Source organism: Marmota marmota, unplaced genomic scaffold, assembly GCF_001458135.2.
Source record: "Marmota marmota marmota unplaced genomic scaffold, marMar, whole genome shotgun sequence".
NCBI lineage: Eukaryota > Metazoa > Chordata > Mammalia > Rodentia > Sciuridae > Marmota > Marmota marmota.
The window spans coordinates 15,628,713-15,651,446 of record NW_026000164.1 but is presented as its reverse complement, the minus strand read 5'-3'; the positions used below and the strand labels follow the sequence as shown (position 1 = coordinate 15,651,446).

The following is a 22,734-nucleotide window of genomic DNA, read 5'->3' as shown; positions in this document are numbered from 1 at the left end:
ATTGGTTTCTCTCTGGCCACCACTAAGGCATCAGTCACTGACCTCAAAGGTCCTGGCTTTCATAGGCCTTGAGTCAGCACAATTCTACAGGGCTGGAGTAGAATCACATCATTTCCTTTTGTGAATAAAGGAACAGAAAATACTTGCTCAGTAGAACTACTCCTGTACATTTCGTTCCTTAAAACCTCTCCACAGCCAGCTGGAAAATAGGCCTGTGTGTCTGCATAGTCTTGGTGTAGGGAGAGGCCCTGGATGGGCAACGAACCCAGCTGTGAGATCTATAAGCACTGGCAACACCTGAAGCACATGGGGTTTGTTGTTTTTGTATTTTTATTTTTAAATTGACAGATAAAATTGTATTTTTGTGTGTGAGCTAACATGTAATGTTAATTAACTGGATTTAGTCAGTCCACATTGTATACACACTGTACTCTCAAACATCACACTGAGCTTCCTGGGTATTTGAATATCACATGGGGGCTGGGTTTTGGCCTGAGGCTTGGGGTAGAGGCACAGGCAGATACCTGAGGAGAGGGCAGAAGGAAACCAGATGGGGAAATACACCTGAAGGGCCCTCAGCGCAGGTGAGGGGTTCATGACTTGAGGCCTGGCCTGCCTCCATGGTTTTCTTTTATTCTACCCTCATGGAAGATAACAGTAGGGAACCTTGGGTCCTTGGGTGGAAATACGCAGGTGTTTTGAAGGAGAGATTAGTGTGAGTTTCCAACAAGCTTTGAGGATGAGCACTCTTCCTGGAGGTGGGCTGGGACAGGAGCACCAGGGGTTTGAAGTGTTGTGTTGCTGTTTTCCTTAAACCATTTCAGCAAGCTGTGGGGACCACATTGAAAGGAAAGAAAGGGTCATAAGGCAGGAACTTTGAGATGAGAAGAAAAACTGGACCATGAACTCTCAGATGAAACTCAAGACCATTTAGACTGTCCCCCAGAATCCTGGGGTGAGACAGATTACTCAGATGTTTCAGTGCCAACGTGAAGACATGGCAGTGGAGAAGTCTTCACTTTCTTCATTTTAGAGATGGAAATAGGAGAAACTGGGTAACTACTTACCATGAAGTCTCTGGTATTTTCTTGTAACCAAGCCACATCCATATCTCTCTCTACTGTCCCTCAGTCCCAGCAGAAGACAGCCATTCCAGCCCTGCTCCAGAACTGGGTGGGAGCCCAAAGAAGCTATAAAATGACTATATTGAGTTGCTGGTGGCAGCAATTCCCCATACATAGGTGACAAGGTCACCCTGAAAAGCATGGGAGCCCCCCAGGACCAGGTCCACCAGTCTAATGTTGGCTCCTGCACTTGCCCAGCCTCAGCTGCCACTGTGGGAGAATCTTCCTCTTCAAGGTGCCCAGCTGGGGAGTAGCAGGCAGGCCTCAGGCGGGGGCATGGTCACCACTAGTCCAGGCTCAGCTCAGACTTAAGTGGTCAGACCTGAAACCCAGGGGTCCTTCTAGCCATATGGTCAGGGAGCTGGCCCTCTCACCACTTGCCAGCAGAGAGTAAAAGTGGCTGGCACTGTTCAACTTCAAGGGCTTCAAGTTGGAAGAATGAGAGAAGCCACCAAATGAAGTGCTAGGAACAGCAGCTTCCAGATAACACTGGGCCACCAGCAGCAGAGGCCTGTGTACCTGCCCTCGTCCAGACAGGCTTCTGTAACAAAAGCCACCACCTCTCAGGGAAGACAGAACACTCTGGCCTCAACTTGAGCCCAGACAAAACAGAAGAGCATGCTGTGGGCCCATGTCCCACTCCCATAAAGCCCAGGTGAACTGATGGCCAGCGAGGCAAGAAAGAAAGACCTGGTGTGGGGAAAGAAAGGCAGGGAGCCCACGGCTGACTATCATCAGGGCAAAGTGACACACGCATCCTAGAAAGAGACACCAGGTGACTGCAAGAGCATTCTCTTTTTTAAAAAAAAGAAGAAAAATAAGCAGAGATATATTTATAAAATACTGTCAATCTCTCCTGGGCCAACACAGCCCCCATCACTGTTTCTCCTTCCCGAGCTTTCCTCCCGCAGTCAGAGGATCCTTCTCAGCCCATGACTTTGTTCTGTGGGAAGAACATGCCACCTGCTCCTTAAGGCTCCTGTTCTAGTCACTGAAGCTGGACAGTCCCAAGCCCCCTGGACAGTCTTTGCCTGAAGATCTGTTGCACTGGCAGGAACCTGGAAGGGGTGTGTCTGTTCTCCCCCAACACTAGGACAATACTGTTTCTGTGGTGTCACTTGAGGCAGGTCCTTCAGAGCTTATGGGCCAGGAGGGTGGTCAGCTTGATCTTGCCATCCATGGAGGCCGTGAGGCAGGTCCCACAGTCCATGGCAGTGCTCCAGTCCACAGTGACCACAGGGGCCCGGTGGCCACCCAGGCTCAAGCAGCTCTCCAGAACCTTCTCATCACCACCCAGCTAAAAGAGAACAGGAGAGAAGATGAACCATCAGCAGACATCACTCATAAACACATCCATTTTATCCACTTCTGGAGGCCAAACTGCCTCAAGTCTGGGGCAGCCACCCAAACCCAAGGATGTGGGGAGGGCCACATAGTCACCTGTCCAGAAAGTGAACCAGGGAATGCCTCAGTTTCCTGACTACAGTCGGTCCACTTTATGTGGAAAACAAGTCCCTGCAAAGTTCCTTAAAAATGCCACTTTCTCTGTCTCCTTGACCGTGCTGTGGGCCAGTACCTCTGCACCCGCCTGGTGTTGCCTCACAGCGTCATCTGTCACTCGCTGACATCTGCTCATGACTCTGCTCATGTGTTTAAGGTTCGCTTCCCATTGCAGGGACATAAGCTGTAGGAGGGCAGGGTCTAGTTCTTTCCTGCAGTGTGGCCAGCCTACAGCACCCAGAATGGCCCTGGCACAGGAAGGCCTTGGATTAACGTGTAAATGAGGTCCTCTATCCCACCAGCACCACTATCCAGCAATTAGGCAGATGGGTGAAGGGTCAGCTACTAACAGAACAGGAAACGGAAGTAAGTGAAAGTACTCTACAGGGCTAAACAGAACAGGAGGTGTGAAGTGTTTGGCCTTCATGGAGAAACATTTGTAAAAGTGTCAATTAAATTGTTTATAGACTGTAAACTGGGACAGTTTTACAGTAGATTCTTTAAGCAATTGGAAGCCAGCATCAGTATTTTAAAAATTTCACAGGAAAATCTTTCAACTAATTAATTATAGAGTGAATGTGACTGCAAATCATATAAGTTGATCTGGGCAAATGAAAAGGCTGTGTGATCAAAAATAAAACACACACACACACACACACACACACACACACACAGATCTCCACTCAGAGCAAAGTCCAGTCCACTGAAAACCAACCAGAGCAAACCTTTGGAGAACGAAATTAGGCTTGGATATCTCCACTGAGAAATGCACAATTATGACAAATTGTGTAGCTAATTTGTAGGGACAGCAAGAAACAGCAGAACAACCATCCTCTGTAGAAAAGAGGAGCCTTGCTGACTGTGCACATGTCAGGTCAGCCTAGAAGCCTCCTCATTTCCCACCCTAGTACCTCCTCTGTTCCACATGTAGCATTCCTTACCTTGCCATGAACTCCTCGCTCACTTCTGCTATGTGGGGCCCAAGGCCCGCCTTCCTCTCTACCCAACTGCTCCTCCTCCTTCCAGGGCCTCCAACTCACAGCCTGCCACCTCCCGAGTCTTCCCTGAGGACTCACTCCCCACTCAGCTTCTTCCTCTTGGAACTGTTCAACACCACATCATCTTCCTTCACCCATGGTGTTTCTTTTTGAGTGTGACCCAAGAGAACAGAGATCATATTTTATATCTCCCTGGTACACTGCATAGTCCCGAGTCCATGGCCTGCCACACAGCTGCTGTCCTATCTGTGGCAACAAGAACACTGAGAATATTTTACCTCATATAACTTCTTAGGCCTACAGACCAAATGTCAGTGTCAGGTGGTTAAAGAATTAACACTGAGGCTAAGAATTGAATTCACTAGGTACCTGATGAGGCCAAACACAAATCCTCATCAGTAGGTCTAATGAATAATACTAGTAAAAAGGAAGGTACTTGTAATTTCATACACTTATACAAAGAAAGCACATGAAACAGAACAGCTCTGACTTGAGAATTAAAACAAATGTGTAAGCTGAAGAACACATACGACACGAAAAACTTGCATTGTCAACAACTTACATTGTTGTTATATATATGGTGTGTATGTGTGTGTGTATACCCCCTCAAATTTGTCTCAAATATGGACTGTGAAGTACTTCACTCATGGCCTGCCCATGGCCTGCCTATTTAGAGTAACTACAGTAAACCACTCAGCTTGTTTTCTGTGGGGGGGCATGTTTCCCTCTCCCACACTCCCCAACTCTTCTTGCTACTCCTCAGTGTTTTCTATAATAGGTTATTATCCCCAAGGAATGGGGTAAGGAGAAGGTCAGATGCTTGTCAAGGGCAGGACAACAGGTGCCTTATATTCTGTCCCAATCCCACCTCCTTTACCAGCACTAAGGTCCAGGCCCAGCACCAGTCTAGCCTGCAGCTAGAAGACTTCAGGTGCTGCCTTGTGTCCAGGACTTCTTCACTGCCACACAGGGTGGGACAAAGGGCCATGCTCAGCTTGGCCAGGTCCAGACCGCCAAGAAGCAGCTCCCTTGCCCACCAGGACTCCACCACCCAGTTACCTTGTAGATGACTCCCCCTGTGGCAGAGCATGTCAACATATAATTGCCCTCTGAGTCAAAAGCGAAGAGTCGGCCTCTGGGCACTTGAACCTGCTTGTAGCCGCTGTAACCAGACAGTACAAAGGGACCGGTGGCATCCGAGGGGAGGCTGTACTCAGATACTTTCAAGCCACTCTTGTGGATGTTCCATTGGATGAACTGCAGATAAAATGCACAACCAGAGTGCTCTTCAGTGGGGTGCCGGCCAGGCCCTATCCTGGATGGAAGCCCAGGGCCTGCCCAGAGCAAAGGCTGTTGGGGCAAACTGCCTCCTTCCACCAACAGTTCTGACAGCTTTAGCAAGCCCTTTCAAGTTACAGAGGCAGAACAGGGGTGGAGGTCCACAGGCCTCCCCAAATCCCACCTCTTACCAACCCACGTTATTTTAAAGGATGAAAATCTAGAAAAACAGCAACTTCATTTCAAAGTCTAACTCTTCTCTTTGCTTTGGCCTGAGCCCAGGAGAGGAAAAGGGACAGCAAGTGGCTTTGCATGGATTTCTGGTCTCTCAAGCAGGTCAATGACTACTGTCTTTATTATTATTAGAATTAGAACCTGACTAGATTTTTCTGATTTAGGATTAAAAGCACAGAGGACAAATTCCAAATCTATTTTCAGTTTCTCAGCAGTGCAACAATTGGACACTGCATGGTGTAGTTACAAAGCTAGCTTTGTTTATTGTGGTGCATATAATTCCCCAACCCACTTTATGAACAGGCTACTTGACTGTGACCACTTCTTTATTGGGAATCCTACCCAGATACATAGGAAGTTAAGCTTTATCTTAAAAATCCCTTCCTAGAGTTTTCCAATGAAGAACTGAAGCTGGGGCACAGTAGTGCACATCTCTACACCTATTTACTTGGGAGGCTGAAGTGGGAAGATCACTTGAGCCCAGAAGTTTGAGGTCAGCCTGGGCAACACAGCAAGACCCTGTCTCAAAAATAAAAAGAACTGACCTTATAGTTACTGTTTTCAATGACAGCACAGGTCATTAGCATGAAATCCCAAAGGCACAGGAAGGCAGAGCACAGCCAAGTCTCTCTCCTACCTCTGCCCACCCTGGCTCCCTTTCTACCATTTTTACTGTTCCCACTTCCAATCATGCCCTTCCACAAGGGGAATCTACATGGGGCACTTCCTTATAGTTTTTGAGGGGGAGGGGTGGCTTCTTTTTAACTTCTTTGGACTCTGCTCAGGCCTGCTTGCCTCTGGGAAGCTGTCACTAGGCCCTCAGCAAGCTCCATGCATCCACGGCTGGTCATAAGGCCACCAATTACCAAGCTCACCAAAACACATCTTAGCTCCAAATATAGATCTGTCAGGGTGAGATGAGTCACTTTGCCATGAGGAGGACGGCTGTGGTACTCCCTTTTCCACCGCACTCATTAAACCCCACAAAGAGCCCGGGAGATAGATTACTATTTATCCCTATTTTACAGATGACAAAACTGAGGCAGAAAGAGGTCATGGCAATAGCAGAAAGAGTTCTGGATCCGCTGCCAGCCTGTCATGGTGTCCCAGCACTCGCTGATCCTGAGGGCACCTACCTTGCCATCCTCGCCGATGCTGTACACAGCATTCTCATCACAGCTGAACTCCACGGAGCAGACCTCCCCGCAGTGGGCCCGCCAGCTCATGGCACACTCGTGCTGCTGCATGTCTGAGGCCATCAGATGCCATTAAGACTCCGCACCTTGGAAGGCACCCTCCCACAGCAGGGGATCCTCTTGCCTTTACTCAGGGGGCACAGCTGTTCTGGGGGCCATGGGACTCCCAAACCCCACAGGGTAACCCCTCCACAGAAGCCGGGCTACCTCTGAGCTGCAGAAGTAGCTTCTTTCACTAGGTTAAAAGTGAGGTTCAGGACACCTAGCGGGAGCAGCATGGGGAGAGGAGGAGCTGGACATAGGCATCCTTCCTATTGAGGCCTCTATAATGTCCCCCAGGGCGCCCAGAGATCCACCAAAGATAAGATTGCCTTGTCCCATCCCAGACCCTGGGGAGGTCTCCCTGGGAACAGAGGGGAATGAGCCACCTACAGCTGAACAGGAAAGTGTTACTCTTGTGTCCTGTATCCTAAAGAGGCAACAATAAGTCAGATCAAACAGCTCAAAACCAAACTACCATTGAGCTGCGCCCCCCATGCCTACTGACATTAACCAAGTGGACTGTGCTGAGTGTTTTAAAAACTCTGACCAAGGTTAAGCTTTCTTGATTTGAAATCAGGGTTTTGCAATAGCCTCTATTGCAGCTAGGTCTCACAAAGTGGGGACCAGGATTGCCATGAGCACACTTGCATACCAAACAGCCGGATGACACCGTCAGCTGCTCCTGTGACCAGTAGGTTCCCATTGTGATTGAAGGCTGTACAGTTGACAGCAATGGGTTCTGGGTCCAGAGAGAACTGAAGCTGTTAAAGCCAAATAAAATCACAATTAGTAGATTATTCCAACTCAGATACAAGCATAGGAACCCAATGGATAATCTGCCAGCTCCTCCCTTCAAATACCTTTTTCTGGAAAAATTCCTAAGCATTTTCCCTAGTGCTGGGCTGTGACCTCCTATGCTGTACTGTATTGAGAGGCAAAATCCACTGAGCCCATAAAGATCTGTTTTCCATACATGCTGGCTCACTTATAAAATGAGTCATCTATATCTTAGTAATATACACAACATTTAAGTACATTCTAGCTAGGTCTAATTGCAAGATCACAATGCCTGCAGGGAAGAACACCTCATCGATTGACTTTCATCACTGGCAGCTCTAAGCAACAGAGGACCCACCATGCAAAGGTCATGCAGCTTCTCCATTCCCTGAAACATCTCCCCATGGCAACACTTAGAAATACAGGAGCTAACAAAACTACCTTATAGAACTCAGATTATATATAGAACTAGTGATTAATGAAGATTATCATTCCAAACAACATGGAACCCAGGAGCCCTAAATTACCCTCCTGAGACTAAAAATGCAAGACAGAATGCTATATGGTGTTATTTATACACACATGCACAGTGCTGAGCTGGCAAATAAAGAAATCCTCTGATGCCAGTAATGAGGGGAAAGCCAGACTCCAAAGGATGAGGGAAGTCTGAAACTGACCTTCACTATGGGGCATTAATCAAATATACATGACCCTAGTTCTCTTTCTGATTGCCAAGAAGCACTCAGAAGCCCCCAATGTCAAGACCTGTTCAAGGTCAGGTAGGAAGAAATCTCTGTGCACAGCTGGGACTCCAAAGAGCTATATTCTCAGTGCAAGAATAAACCAGAAAAAAACTTACTTTGCAAAACAGAATAAGGAAACTTACCTCTCTGCAAATCATAACCACAAACTTGCCCTGATAGGGATTTATAATCCAAATCCATAAATCCCTAAATAGTCCAAGAAAACCCTAGCAGAGAATTTATTTTTAAATTGTCAGGAGTTGGTAGTGCCCCCAGGAAGTGAATGCACCTCCCCCCAAGTCTCAAAATATTCTCAAGGATAAAGGTCCCAGAAACATAAGCCCACAATGGAAAAAAATCACAAGACACAGGAAAATAAGGCAAAAGGGGCAAACACCCATAGAAATAGCAGAGAAGAATGAGATCCACAAAGACTTCAGATATGGGAATTACCAGAGGTACAATGAATACACTGAGGATTTTTAACAAAATAAAAGAAGGAAACAAAATAAAGGGCAAAAATAGGAGACTCTAAGCCTGACAAAGCAGGTTTTAAAAATGAAGTTATGTTTCTAAAAATGAGAAACAGAGAAACTGAAATTAACATCCTAGTAGATTGGTTAATTAAAAGATTAGGCACCACAGACTAGAGAATTAGCAAACTGACAAAGCTGAAAAACTCTCATCATGAATGCAGCAAAGAGAAGTGTTAATGCATACCTGACTGGAGTTCCAGAAGGGAAGAGATAAGCAGAGATCTACCTCTAAGACTGAAAAAACAATGACTAAGAATTTTCCAGAGTTAACAAAACATAAATCCTTGGATTCAGAAAACCTAAAAAATCCTAAGCAGGAGTTTAAGGAAAGAAGAAGAAGAAGAAAAAAAAAAAAACTTCAAATTTAAAAATCCACACCCAGAGACCAGGTAAGATATTAAAGGCAGTCCAAGAGAGAAGAGAGCCCACAAACGAAAGCCCATTCCACTGACAACAAGCTTCGGTTTAGGCAAAGGAAGTGAGAAGATAAGACTAAGCCACAGAGTTAGGAGAATCAGTTTTCAACTTACAATATAAAGTTTGAGAAAAAATGATTATGACTCCATTCATAAAAGTTAGAAAACATGCAACACAAAACTATATTGTTTATGAATGTATATTTGTGTTATAGACTAATTTTTTAAATATAAGGAAATAGCAAACCAAAATTCAAGACAGGTTTTCTCTGGAAGAGGAGGAGGTGGAGACTGGAAAAAGGCAAAGAGTAATACTAATGTTCTACTTTTAAATTAGGCACTCATTTTACTGCATTTCTTCTCATTAGATCATCTACCTATGATTCAATATTCTTTTATATGTAGTCAATATTTAATTTAAAAATCTGAAAATCACAAGTGAATATAAGATTAAAAATCATGCTAACAGGAGGATGGTAAGTTCAAGGCTAGCCTCAACAACTTAGGAAGACTCTGTCTCAAAATAAAAAATAAAAGGACTGGGAGTCTAGTTGTGTGTTACAAACCTCACCTAGCACGCGTGATCCCTGAGTTCAGTCCCTAGCACTACAAAAAAATAAAAAGAGAGAGAGAACACATTACTTCTAAGTACTGAAACCACTAATTTTAATAAAAAACACCACGCTTTCTAAGCAAGTGAGTTCAACATCGTCTCTCTCTAGGGCCCCAGTGACAGTGCAGGTATCTATTAACAGACAGCCAGAGACCTATCCACCACAGGTCTATTAACAGAGAGCCAGAGACCTGTGGAGGACAGGTCTCTGGCTCCAGGAAGGCAGGCCAGTGCCCAGGAGCTGGCTGTCAGCTGTCACTTCTTAGGGGCATGCACCTGTCCTCACTGCTGCCAGCTGCTGTTGTAATTCTCACACAGTTCTACCAGGAAGTCAGATGAAATAGAAGTTCTCTCCTAAGGTCACAAGGCCTCCTAGTAGGTTCTGGGTGACTTCTGTGTCTGTGGCACAATTCTGATGACTTTAGTCACTAACAATCCGCCCAAACAGAGTAACTTAATTTTCAAAACTTAAAGCTTAGAAATTTTTTCACAAATCAAAAATATGAGGAGACCAAAGCAAAGAGAGGGGAAGAGCCTCACCAGCACCACAGGGGAGCAACAGGCAGGGTGCCTCCACGTGGTGTGCGCACCCATGGGGGACCGGCCCCACAGCAGGTCCGTACCTGCTGCTTCATGCTCTTCGTGTCCCACAGTAGCAGCTTGCCAGGAACCTGGTTCATGCCCTTGCTGCCAATGTCCGGTGCCAAGGAGTCCACCTGGGAAGTGAGACTCGGAGCTGCAGCCGAACAGACGAAAGAGGCCCCATTGGGGCTGCACGCGAGAGACAGGATTCTGTAATACATGTGGGCGAGGGTCAGACAATCGCCTGCCCAAGGGGAGGACAAGCCTCAGCTCTGGATCCTGTTCCAGGAGATGGGACACTGGGCTCAGGAAAGACCTGGCCCTACAGAGAACCTGCAGCGAGCTGAGACCTTGACAAGTGAGGAGGAAGGGGCCTGGCTCACCTGGGCATATCATCATTAATGTTGATTTCACAGAGATTCTTCTTGGCTTCTGTGTCATAAAGACGCACTGTTCCCACACCACTGCCCAACAAGAGCTGGAATGAGAAGGGGTGGGTGTTGAAGGACAGTATGTGAGTCAGGGAAGACCACCAGAGGGGGCCCATTCCTGTGAGGTGCTGGACTGGGCAGGCTGCAGGGTGAGCCCCTTGTCCTCTTATCCAGGCAGTCAGAGGAAACCTGCCTATACTGGACCACGCTTCAAAATTAAAAATTAAATTAAGATGACAAAGCCAACCTCAGACAGAAGCAAAACCACAAAATTTATCTGCTATGGTTTGAATCTGGCCTGAATGTGTCCTTCAAGGCTCACATGTTGGGAGCTTGGTCCAGTTGTGGCAGTTGAGGGTGGAGGCACTCTTAAGAGGTGGGGCCTAGGGTAAGGTGATGAGGTCATTAGGGCACTGCTCTCAGAAGCGATTAACTCACAAAATGAGCTAGATGTCCCTCTGGAGAGTCATTATAAAAGAGAAATTGTGATCCCTGAACCAGCACTGGCTTTCTGCCTTGCCATGTATTTTCTTCCTCTAGCACACACTCCTATCATGATGCCATCTGCCATGTTGTGAGGCAGCTAACCCTGACTAGAGGAAATGCAGGCACCTTTACAAAGGATCCAGCCTTGGGGGAAGGGGGGTTGCTATAGCACCAAAAAAAAAAAAAAAAAAAAAAAAAAAAAAAAAAAACCACACACAAAAAACAGAATAATGCAGCATCTGTGGAATGGGAAAGATGTGTCTCCTAAGATTCACCTGGAAAAGTTCTGTCTGGTTACATATGACCCCCTGATCTTCTTTTACTCTGGTTGTAATCCCAGCTGTTCCAATCCCTTCTTCTCACTCCCAGACTACGTGCCACCTCTCTCTATACTGGTCTAGTCAGTCATGGGGCCTGGGTGACTTTCCATTTGCCTTTTCAGGGGGGAGCTCTGATTCTGGATCTGTAGCAGCCTCTAGAAAACGTAACAGGCTATCCTTGCCTCCAGGAACTTGTGACTTATTTGGTGAAAATCTCGAAAGCCCTAGAAACAGCCAAAGTCTGAGGCTATCCCAAGGAATACTAGCTAGATTGTGACCTCAACATTCACTTGGCAAACATTTTAATGGTAAACATTTAAATGGTATTTTAAATGGTAAATATTTTCCTAAAAACACCAATAGAAAGCAAATTATAATTAAAGAGACTTGGGGGCTAAAATAAAGAGTAATTTGTTCTTAGGAGCTCTGAGACCCTAGGCCCATGAGAATAATTCCTTCAGAGGTCAAAAATTACACAAACTCAGCATGGGCCTCTGACCCCTGCAGTGTATGATCCCTGAGAAATGGAATGAAAGGAAAAACAATAAATCAATTTGCCCCTTAACTACAAACCCCATCTCATATATATTAATGTACAGAAAGAAAAAGCTACTATTCCTGGGGCCCTTCTTTGGATGACACAATACAGAACACCATCTCCTCACCAGCATAAACTGCTGCCCTGGGGGCCTAGTCAGGAGGGTTCTCAGCAGCAGGAGGGAGCACACTGAGAGTGGGGTTAAAAACAAGGACAGGTGGAAGAGGACAGAAAGCTGGGTCATCTCTTGGGACAGACTGGTAAACACAGGAGGAAGCCTTCTACCACCTCCAGGTCCCCTCATTTCAATTCTTAACCCAGTAATTTCTCTGCTATAGCAAACAGAAGCCTGTCAGGCCAGTTGTGGATGTGAGGTCTCTGCTTGCCCAGGGATGGAGAGAAGGGAAGGATCTGGCTTGGCTACCTCAACTCAGTCTTGTCAAGAGCCCTGGGTAATCCTTCAACTTGGACTGCAGAGCAGATGCTGTTAGCCAAGTGTCACTCACCAGCCTGTCCCGTTTGGTGGCCCATTCTAGAGAGAGCAGCGGTGACTTGGAAATGGAAGATGCTTTGGTCTGCATGATGGGGTTGAAGGACCACACTTTGATGACCCCGTCTACATCTAAGCTGGCAACCCTCCTCCCCGAGCAATCCACTCTGAGCAAGAGAGAAAGGGCGATGTTAGCATCCTAGCCTCATTCTCTTCAAGGGCCCCAGAATACATCAGGGCTGTCAAAACAAGAAGCCCCTCTTCACTCTAAAACTTACATTCCTTGAGAGTATTTCTTTTCTTGAAAAGTCATGTTTTTTTTAACCATATTTAAATAAAAATGTATAAATGGTAAATATTTTCCTAAAAACGCCAATATAAAGCAAATTATAATTGAAGAGACTTGGGGGCTAAAATGAAGAGTAATTTGTTCCTAAAACTCAGAGAAACATTATTAGGAAGGGTGGATAGACTGACTATTACAATGGCAGCTCTAAGAAGATTCCCAGAAGGCAGTGGTCCAGCCCTTCTCTGAGCCTGCAGAACATGGTCCTTCAGGGGCCACCTGCCATCCCACCATCCACCCGACCCTCCTGTCGCCACACCTTCACATGCACTGCCTGAAAATCCAGGCTTCACAGCGTTTCCTGGTGGGCCCGGCCCCCCTTACCTACAGTGCATGATGGAAGAGTGGTGCTCCCCATACTCCTCCTGCCCCAGCACGATGAAGGGCTGCTCTGGGCGGCCTCCTCCCTCGGGGCCTGCTGTAGACACCCGTGTCAGTGGCTCCACTGGTTCCATGTGGAGATCTGGGCAGGGCTCAGCCTCAGGGCCACTGGCTTCCAGTTTCTTCTCTGCACACTGTGGTTAGCAAGTGGGGATTCATCAAATGGGAAGGGGTCTCCCATACTCAGGAGCACAACAGGGGACACAGTGGTCACACAGTCCCGAGGAAAGTTCTGAGCTTTGAGGGTAGAGTTCAGCTTGCCCCAGGAAAATGGGGCTCCCATCCCCTAGACAGCCCCTTCCTCGGGACTTTACTCACCTCATACCCTCTGCTGAGGGAGAGGGGCCCTGAGCCCTTCTCTCCCTGTCACAGCTGACAGGACTCAGGACACAGGCCTGACGTGACACAGGCCAGGCCAAGGATAATGAACATTGTTTCATGAGAGCCCACTGTGTGCTAGGCACTATAATGTGTGGTTTTCAGATTTCTATCATTTAACCTCCCTAAAACCATGTTGTTCACTCCACTGACAGCTCTGGAAACTGACCAAGGTCATAGGCTGGCAAAGGGTAGAAGTAGTTCCAGGCCCACTGGACTGGCCCTCACAGTGCACCCCACTCCTCTTCTTTTGGGAAGTGGGTACTGAGCGACTGAGAAAATGAGGCAACTGTAAGGCATGAAGATAGAGAGATCCAAAGACAGTGGGGCTCTGTAGCAGCCTGGTATCTGCCGCCTCATGGTGCCAAGTGTCAGCCACTATGATTACTACGTGTTCACTAGACACACCCCAGGCGTAAGGGCACTGGCCACTCCCTGGGGGTCCTAATATCCTCCATGTGCCCCACAGGGTGGCAGGAAGAATTCAATAGCCAAAGAATGTCAGAAAGATCTCAGACCTTATGGAGCTGTGCCTGTGGCCTTCATCCTCAAGAACAGAACAATTTGAGATCTGAGCCTTCAAGGTCTATTGCTACCAAACTAAAACCTCTACTGTGCTGCTCACTGGCAAAAAAAAAAAAATGCCTCTAAAATGGTCAAGAAAGTCCAAATAGGAGATGCATGCTCATGGAGGTAAACCAGCAAATCCCTTTGACTTTTGCTTTTAGTCTGGAGTATTTGGTAGAAACAGAAGCAGCCAGGAAGAGTAGATCCTGACCCACATCCCCACAGGTGGGAGCCCCCAAGCCTAGGGGGCTCGGCATGGAAAGGGTCAGAGTCACAGCATCCCACCACATGACTCTCAGCACAACAACCTGGCAGCTGGGCCTCGGGTAGAGCAGGGGAAATAGATCCTGCCAGCAAGCAAGTCAGGGCAACTCAGGGTTAAATGAAGGGGACCAAACCTCAGGGATGGTGATATGCGGACCTGCACAGTTAATCTAAGGGAAGGACTAGTAGGCCAGGGTGCCCAGCCAACCACATGCAGAACTCATCTTAAGAAGCACTTCCAGAGCTTGCATTTTCTGGTCCTCTGAAATACTATAAGGGGAAAGCCAGGCAAAATACAAACCCAGACAACCAAAGTGCAAGCAATTAGAACAGCTGGGCAGGACCATGCCTCGCACAGCAGAACTCAGAAGAGAGGTAAGGAACCCCTTCCACAGCCACCATGTGGGCATCAGGATGCCCCATACCTGGGAGGAGGTGGTAGAGAAAAGCTCCTTCCTCTCCTTGCCATGGTCCTGCAGGCGCCGCTGCCGCTGCTGTACCCAGCTGGACTCTCCCGAGGCTGGCCCGCCCAGGAGGCTCTTCCCATCCTTGGCCCCTGGCACCAGGTCCTTACCCTTGGAGGCCTAGAGGATGAGAAGCTAGCTTTGAAAGTTCCCTTTTTGGCAGCCCAGGTAGTGACAACCAGGAGGGAAGCAAGAATAGGGGACAGCCTCTCTGCCCACCAGCTCTGGGGAAAGGCCCTCCCTGGCAAGCTGGGACAGGTAGTTAGAGTGGCACTGGCTAGGCCAGGGGGGCCTGCAGCCTGGGACTCCTCCTTTCCCTCTTCACTCCCTGTTAAGGGTGGGACCCACAGGTGCCGAGCCCCATTACCCAAGTCCAGTAATGCCTCCCCATATTTACTGATGCTGAGGGCAGAGTGTTGACTGAGGAATTCTAAAACATGTCTCCAAAAGCTCTATCATGTTGACAGAATCCAAAAGATGGTTATGGGAACTCCAAAGCTAGCTGCATATAGTACTAAGAAGGAAGATCTGTTTCCTGAGTTGATGGCAGTTTCCAGAAAAGTTGGTTGGCAAGTGAGGACATTGCAAAAGTCAGGGAAAATTATAAAGCACATTTGACAGACCTGTCAACCTGACTAAGAGATCTTTAAGCTGGATTTTTGAGAAAAGGAAAAAGAACCCATAAAATGAGCTAACTAGATTCTGTGAAGGGTATTATGAGAACAAAAGGAATCACAGAGTGGAGGTTCAGTGGGAAACTAAGCCTCATGAACTAAACTAGGTAACTTGCTAAAACTTAGTCTCACTGTACAAAAAGGCAGCCATCCTCAACTCTAATGGATCTCGGAATCATCTGGGAAGCCTGTGGTGTGCTGACTTTTTTGCAGACTTTTATGCAAACCTCGCTGAAATAAACAATCTTTTTTTGTTTGTTGAGCATCTTTATAGGTTTATTGGTCCATTATTTTAAGTTAATTGAGGTAAAGAAACTGTTTTAAGTTTATAAGCTAATAGTTTATCTAGCAATACAAATTCTTTGTTTACTTCAAAACATCAAATACTAATCCTATGGTAAATAACAGGTTTTTTAATACACAGATACATGAAAAAGAAAAGCATGCAAAAATTTCATGCCAACATCAAATATTAAACAAGATTTTGTTTCCCATTTTATAATCTCTGAGTTCCATGACAAAGAAAAAAAGGTGTCATGCTTTTCAACATTTGGTAGCTTAATGAACTAGACTTGCAGTCTGTAAATAAAGCACTTTGTTATCAATACACATTCTCTCAAGGACTTTTTATTTTCACACTTTTGCTTTGGCTTAATGGCAGCAGGGAGAGAAGAAGATATTTACACAAAGGACTTTATCAATACCTCAGAAGGATTTTACATTTTCTCTTACAATTTTAAACAAAAAGAATGATTTCTAAAATTAAGAAAACACAATCTATAATTTAGAAATGTCCTAGTAAAATTTTAATCTCTTCTTTAACAGTTAAAATACAAGTTAGAAAGTTTACTGGCAGCTGATTTTATGGGAGAATATCAGACATAGGTCACCTCAATGCATTTCCAACTCACAGAGATGATGGGAACAGGCACATACAAGTGAAACAAACCAGGGATCATGGGGACTGGGGTCCCCTGGGGTGTCCAGATGGACAGTGTTGATTCTTAAAGAGATGCTGGCTTGTTCCCCAATGAAGGTCCAGCTGACAGAGCCACTGCTTTATCATATGGATTCACATTCTGGTTTGCAATCTATTTCCCCCCTCCCCATGAAATGAACAATTTCTAAGGAAAACTCAGTTTACCAGTAGTCATGAAAAACTTCAACAGATCATCTTCCATAAGGAAAAAAATGAAAAAGTTGTAAAACTTATCAAAAACTATTATACCAAAAAAGTACCAGGCCCAACTGGTTTCTCAGGTGAATTCTATCAAACCCACAGGAACCATATAGTCCCAATACTATAAAAATCATTTCAGTGTACAGAGAAAGAAAAACCTCAAATTCAAATTCTTTTTTATGAAGTATAATATTTTTCTGTACCTGATAAAGATAGCAGATAAGAAATCATAGATATCAATATGAGTACTAATGCAAAACTTCTATATAAAACATTACTGAATAGTCTAGGATGTGTATGTGTGTGTATATGTGTGTTACCCCTTGTTTCCTTCATCCTTAAGTCAGCACCATACTTAACGGGAAACATGTGAAGGAGTCCTGCTAGGGAACAAGGCAGGATGACCCATCTCCACTTCTGTTAAACTCTTTACTGGTAGTATTAACACAATTGTGTAAGAGAAGCAACAAAAAGACTGAAGAATTGGAAAAGTAGAAAAACTTTCTCTTTCTTGAAGATGGCAGGCCAGTATACCTGAAAAAATTATTGAAAATAAATGCTAAAACTAACTTAAAAGAACAAGATAGCAAAATGTAAAAACAAAATGCAGAATCAGTAGCCTTCATATACACAAATGATAACCAGGAGGAGAATATAATGTAACAGAATCCTAGTTAATATAGCAACAACAAATATAAAATATCTAAGGATAAACTTGACAAAAGTATATGAAAGCTACATAAAGAAAATTGTAAAACATCCCTAAAAAACATGAAAGTAGTTTGGAATAAAAGAAAGCCATCCCTTCTTGCACAGGATATCTCAAATCATCAAATTGCCAGATCCCTCTAATTCATAAATTTCAAAGAACAGCTAGAAAAACATCAAAAACAAAGAGCACTGAGAGGAAGCTAAACCTTTCAGGTTCTTTAACATACAGCAAAGCCTCTAGAATTAAAACAGCATGGTAGTGGAACATGAATGGATAGAAAAATCAACAGAGCAGGAAGTCCAGACACATCCAATTATACATGGTATTTTACTGTACAGTGGATTTTCAAATTACTGGAGCAAAGAAAATTTTGAATCAATGGTATTGGAACAATTAGCAAGTCATTTTTTTAAAAAAGGAGAAATTAGACCCATTATTCATATTATACACAAGAATAAACTCCAAACAAATCAGATATATAATTTATAAAAATGCAACAGTACCATTACTAAAGGAAACCATGGGTGTATTCCTCTGGTTATAGGGAAAAGCTAATTATGACTTAAAATCCAAGTGCAGTAAAAATAGGAAACTGATAAATTTCACTGAATTAAAAAAAATAAACTTTTGGTGTACCAAAAATATCTCAAGAAAAGTCAAAAGATAAAGGACATATTGAGAGACAATATTTGCAACAAATGTCATAAATAAAAGCCTAATATCCTCCTTCACAAATGAAAATTTTCAAACTTGAGGAAAATACCAAGATTTATATAGAGAAATGGGAAAAGACATGAACAAAATTTATAAGAAATATACAATGGACTTTAAACACATGAAAAGATGCTCTATTTCACTCAGAAGAGAACTATAAATAAACTACACTGAAATACCATTTCTTACCCATCATATTAGCAAAAGTTCCAGAGCTGCACAAGAGATTCTGTTGGAGAGGCTGTGTGTGGGGAACCAGGAATTCTCATACACTCCTGATGGAAATGTGAAATGGTAAAATAGATGGGGGGTGGTGGTGGGGGTTGAGAGTGTCTTTATTCTTGCAACTGTCCTGTTACCTTGAAAGTATATAATAATAAAAAGCTACAAAAGTAAGAAAGAAGAAAGAAAAGGTAAAGTAACATGCAATGTAATTACCTTTAAACAAATCCATAACACTTACTGAGAACTTCTGCATGGATAAAAAGCTGGAGAGAGGAAAAGATGTTGGTAGAGCTATGTACTCACTAGATGATACCAGCATACCAAGAGGCTCAGCCCTACTGTGAGGCTGCACTAGCCCTACTGTGAACTACTCCCAGTGACCTTGCCTTACACGTTTGTAGCCATAGCACCCAGTACCCTGCCTGGCGGACTGGGCCCTCATTACTATCTGACTACACATGAGTAGAGACAGTGATGGACAAGTGAAGTTATAGTAGCAATATGTACTACACTGACAATCCTGGCATCTCCCACACTTATTCTATTACAGGCTGAGTATCCCTTATTCAAAATGCTTGGGACCAGCAATGTTTCAGATTTTGGAATATTTGCACATACATAGCAAGATATCACAGGGATAGGACCTAAGTCTAAACATGAAATTTGTTTATACTTTATATATACCTTATACCATAGGCTGAAGATAATTTTGTATATTTTTAATAATTTTGCACATGAAACAAAAGTTTCACAGTGTAGAATTTGCCACTTGGCATCCTGTAGGTGCTCAAAAAGTTTTAGACTTTGGAGCATTTCAGATTTTTGGATTAGAGATGCTCAACTTATATAAGTACAATATCTGGTGAATTATTTTATCAACAATTTCATCCAATAGTAAGTAAAGGAAGAGATACAGAGATCTACCACACTGGCTTTGTTTTTATTTACATGAAAAGCTGGATGGCTATGCTCATATGACAAAAAAAATCTTAAGAAAAAGTACCCTATTAGGATGTATAAAGAAAAGGGAACTGTGGCATAAACACATTCTTCAACTTTTAGGAACTTAGAACATCCAGAAAAAGGAAGAAATTTTAAAGGGAATTAGTGCATGAGTGAGGATGACAGATTCTGAAGTATAAATTTTATGCCATATTATACCCCATGAATAAAGAAAGAAAATATTTAAAGGAATGTGTGGCAAGTTCAAACCATAAAGAGTAATGCTAACCTACCAGAAAGTTCTAGAAAAGCTAAAGCACAAACTGAGCAGAAGCCCTGACACAGACAAACTAATCAGTGATAAGGACTCTGATGTCAAAAGAACAAGGAAAGAAGTGGTCCACTATCTAAGAAAATGGCACAGTGCTATCAGATCATCCAAAGAATGCAGAAACACTTCTGTGGCTTCTTCCTCCTGTCTTCTCCCATGGTGAACTTCCTATTAAATATTTTCATGATAGTTCCTACTGAGATAAAAAGAAAAGACATGTATTGGCCTGTTTTTAAACTTTAAGTCCTTCATGAAGAGAGCAAAAATTATAAACCCGAGCTGATCAAACACAGCACATTTCCATTCCAAATGTTAGAACTGTGTCAATAACAACTGTATTTGGGTTCCAAGAGGACAGGGGCCAATGCAAGATTAAGTGTCTGGTCCTAAGGAGATGGAATGAGCAGGGGGCCTGCTCAATCTGGGAGCACTTACAAGGCCACGGTCTGGAGGCAGCAGGCAGGCTACTGCCATCATGTAACTGCTTCTACTGATTATGTTCTGAAACCCTCATAAAAATAGTCACTGAAAATGCAGACACCAAGCAAACATATTATGGTCCAGGAGATGCTATGTTTACCACATTCACTGCCTGGCACATGATTTCCAGGCAGTAGAACACTGTGGACTACATGGGTATCCTGCCCTGGACCAAAAGTAGAAAATGCTACAGAGGGAAACAAGCACCTTGGCACCCCTTATACCTAATAAATAGAACCCTTTCCTTTTTCAATGCTTGATGTTGAGTGCTCAATTAAGCTAGTCCATATTGATGGTACAGAGAGCCTTCAAATTCTCCAGCATAATTAAATGTACACCTGACATGAAGAAATTCAAAGGTAATGTTCCCCTGAAAGTTAAGATGACAAAGAAGTTGCCCAGTGCTGTCAGGCTGGGGTTGGACAGCTTATATTTTATAAAACAAAAATACAAACAGGTATTAACAAAATGATTTGCATTCAATAAGAAACAAAAGAACCATAGACCCAAGAACATGACCTCTCAGAACCTGCTTAAAGAGAGGGGAGCTTCTCCTTAAACTGTACCTACGTCACCAAAGAAGGGTGAGCAACAAGGAAAGATAATAATATATTAAAAGCTGATAAAGGGCTGGGGGTATGGCTCAGTGGTAAAGCCCTTGCCTTGCATGCTTGGGGCACTGGGTTTGATCCTCAGTACCACATAAATAAATAAAATAAAGGCATTGTGTCCATCTACAACTAAAAATTTAAAAAAGAAAAAAGAAAAAGCTGTTGAAGTCAGGTGTGGTGGCACACATCTGTAATCCCAGCAGCTCAGGAATCTGAGACAGGAGGATTATGAATTCAAAGCCAGCCTCAGCAACTTACAGAGGCACTAAGCAACTCATAGAGAAAGGGTAGGGATGTGGTTCAGTGGTTATGCACCCCTGGTTCAATTCCCAATACCAGGAAAAAAAAAAAAAAACAAAACTGATAAATGCAGCTGTCCACAAAACACTTTAATAAGTAGGTTAAGATAAATTTGTTTCTAGCTACAAATATGCACAACTTAAACAAATGTTTACTGTGACATAATCAGTAATTGGAGGTTTTATTTTGTTTTAAAGGCAAACCTCATAAAAATTTTAACTACCGTATTCATATAACTTAATGCCCCCAAGGTTTAGACTGTACCCATCATAAATCTACCTGACTCCTTCAGTTTAGGAAAGGTACTGTAACCTGCTTTATCATTTGACTTTCTCCCTCTGGAGATGGCATAGGTTGATACCTGTTCATTTTCAGTGACCTGAATAAATCAAGAGAGAATCAAAAGCCTCACAGATCTTGCCAGGAAGCTATCCAAACAAGGCAGGGAGCAAGTTCCAGAAATTTGGTCTCACCTGAAGTAAAACAAAGCCACCCAAAAGTCAGGACTGAAGGACTGGGAAGAGTGTGCCCTTCCCCATCCTGCCAAGCTCCATGGGAACAGGCCCCACTGCAGCTGTTGTTACCACTGATGTCTCAACAGCTAGGAGGTAATTTGATACTAATAAGAATTAGAAGTACATAAGTTTGTGGATGCTTTGCTTTCTTTACATTACAGCCAATTAAAGGTTATCTCTATAATAAGGCAATTCCCACTTGTTGTCCCATAGCTCACTAAGTGGGTGTGAAAGACACAGAATCACCGCTGCGGGGGAAGGATGTGGGCAGCGCAGCAGCCCAGGCCTGACTGCTAATGATGCTCCCTCCCCTGGCTACCATTCTGAGATCCCAAAAGAGTTTGGGAACCTCGGTTTTGCAGTTAGTCCTCTCTTCCTTTTTTTTCTATTGAAAGTCCAGAGAAAGTATGTTGCCATCTATTTTGCAAGAATCATGCTATAGACATCTCAGTAATAGTGACAAGAGTTTTAGTGACCCATCACAAGCAGGAAAAATACTGAAGTAAGTAAAATTTACAATGCTCTGCATATATGATTTGGAAAATAGAAAAGTTTAATCATTTTATGTATTGCTAATTTAACAACAAAATTCAGGGTGGGTTTTTTTTTTTTTTTTTTTTTTTTGATCTCTATATGTGTGCTTATTCTTTAATAGTAAGAAACCAAAGAAGGGGTGGTAGTGGTGAGAAAAAAAGACTGCATGCCTGATTTGCACTGACAAAGCAATATAGCTTATTTAGAAATCGTTTCCATTTCACATTGAGTTCAAAGGAGTTTTATCAAAATCACAGGAAGTGATACTACCACATACTGCATTTGGCATTGGTGAGAAAACATCTAAAATGGACATTGAATTTGGGCATCAATTTAATAGAGGAATTGATACATTAGAATGGCCCCTCTAAGAGGAAGTGGCAGAATGGTGAAGAATCTAGAAATTATGCCATGGGAGAAAACAGTTGGGGAAAGGGAGGCACAGACAGTGCTTAACATGGAAAAGATAGAAAGGGTTGTCCTATGCAAGCAGCTTATTTAACATAGCTCCAGAGAGCTAAGACTGGTGAGTAAAAGTTATAAAGGGGTTTCTACTAGTAGCTTTCTAATAAGTACACATTCCCACTTTACAAGCATTAGCTCCACATCATAGAAGGCAATCAATCCCACAGAATGCATTCCTATGCTCAGCAGGAAAATGGGCCAGATGACCTTTAAGCCTCCTTCCAACTCTAAAATTCTGTCATTTTCTTAAACCTCAAATCTGCTAGTTATTTTTAAGAGTTAAAATGTCCATGCTGGGTCTAAATAGTCTGCCATCAAATTTAAAAAAAAAAAGTGACTTGGCCAGT

General features: G+C 43.8%; 1 protein-coding gene across 7 annotated transcripts in view; it reads right to left on the bottom strand.

The window, feature by feature from the left end:
• Positions 1-1,900: 1,900 nt before the first annotated feature.
• Wdr91 (WD repeat domain 91) overlaps positions 1,901-22,734 on the bottom strand; it is a 29,687-nt gene continuing 8,853 nt past the window's right edge. For 6 of the 7 annotated variants that reach the window (XM_015493810.2, XM_048786907.1, XM_048786909.1 and 3 more), the window contains 9 exons: positions 14,666-14,824; positions 12,975-13,165; positions 12,321-12,471; positions 10,423-10,517; positions 10,081-10,249; positions 7,025-7,133; positions 6,271-6,383; positions 4,682-4,879; positions 1,901-2,421 (listed from right to left, as the gene is read on the bottom strand). In XM_015493810.2, coding sequence (XP_015349296.1) covers positions 2,257-2,421; positions 4,682-4,879; positions 6,271-6,383; positions 7,025-7,133; positions 10,081-10,249; positions 10,423-10,517; positions 12,321-12,471; positions 12,975-13,165; positions 14,666-14,824 — 1,350 coding nt within the window. In that variant the 3' untranslated portion in view covers positions 1,901-2,256. The remainder of the gene's footprint in view (positions 2,422-4,681; positions 4,880-6,270; positions 6,384-7,024; positions 7,134-10,080; positions 10,250-10,422; positions 10,518-12,320; positions 12,472-12,974; positions 13,166-14,665; positions 14,825-22,734) is intronic. The other variant, XM_048786908.1, reaches the window with a different exon arrangement.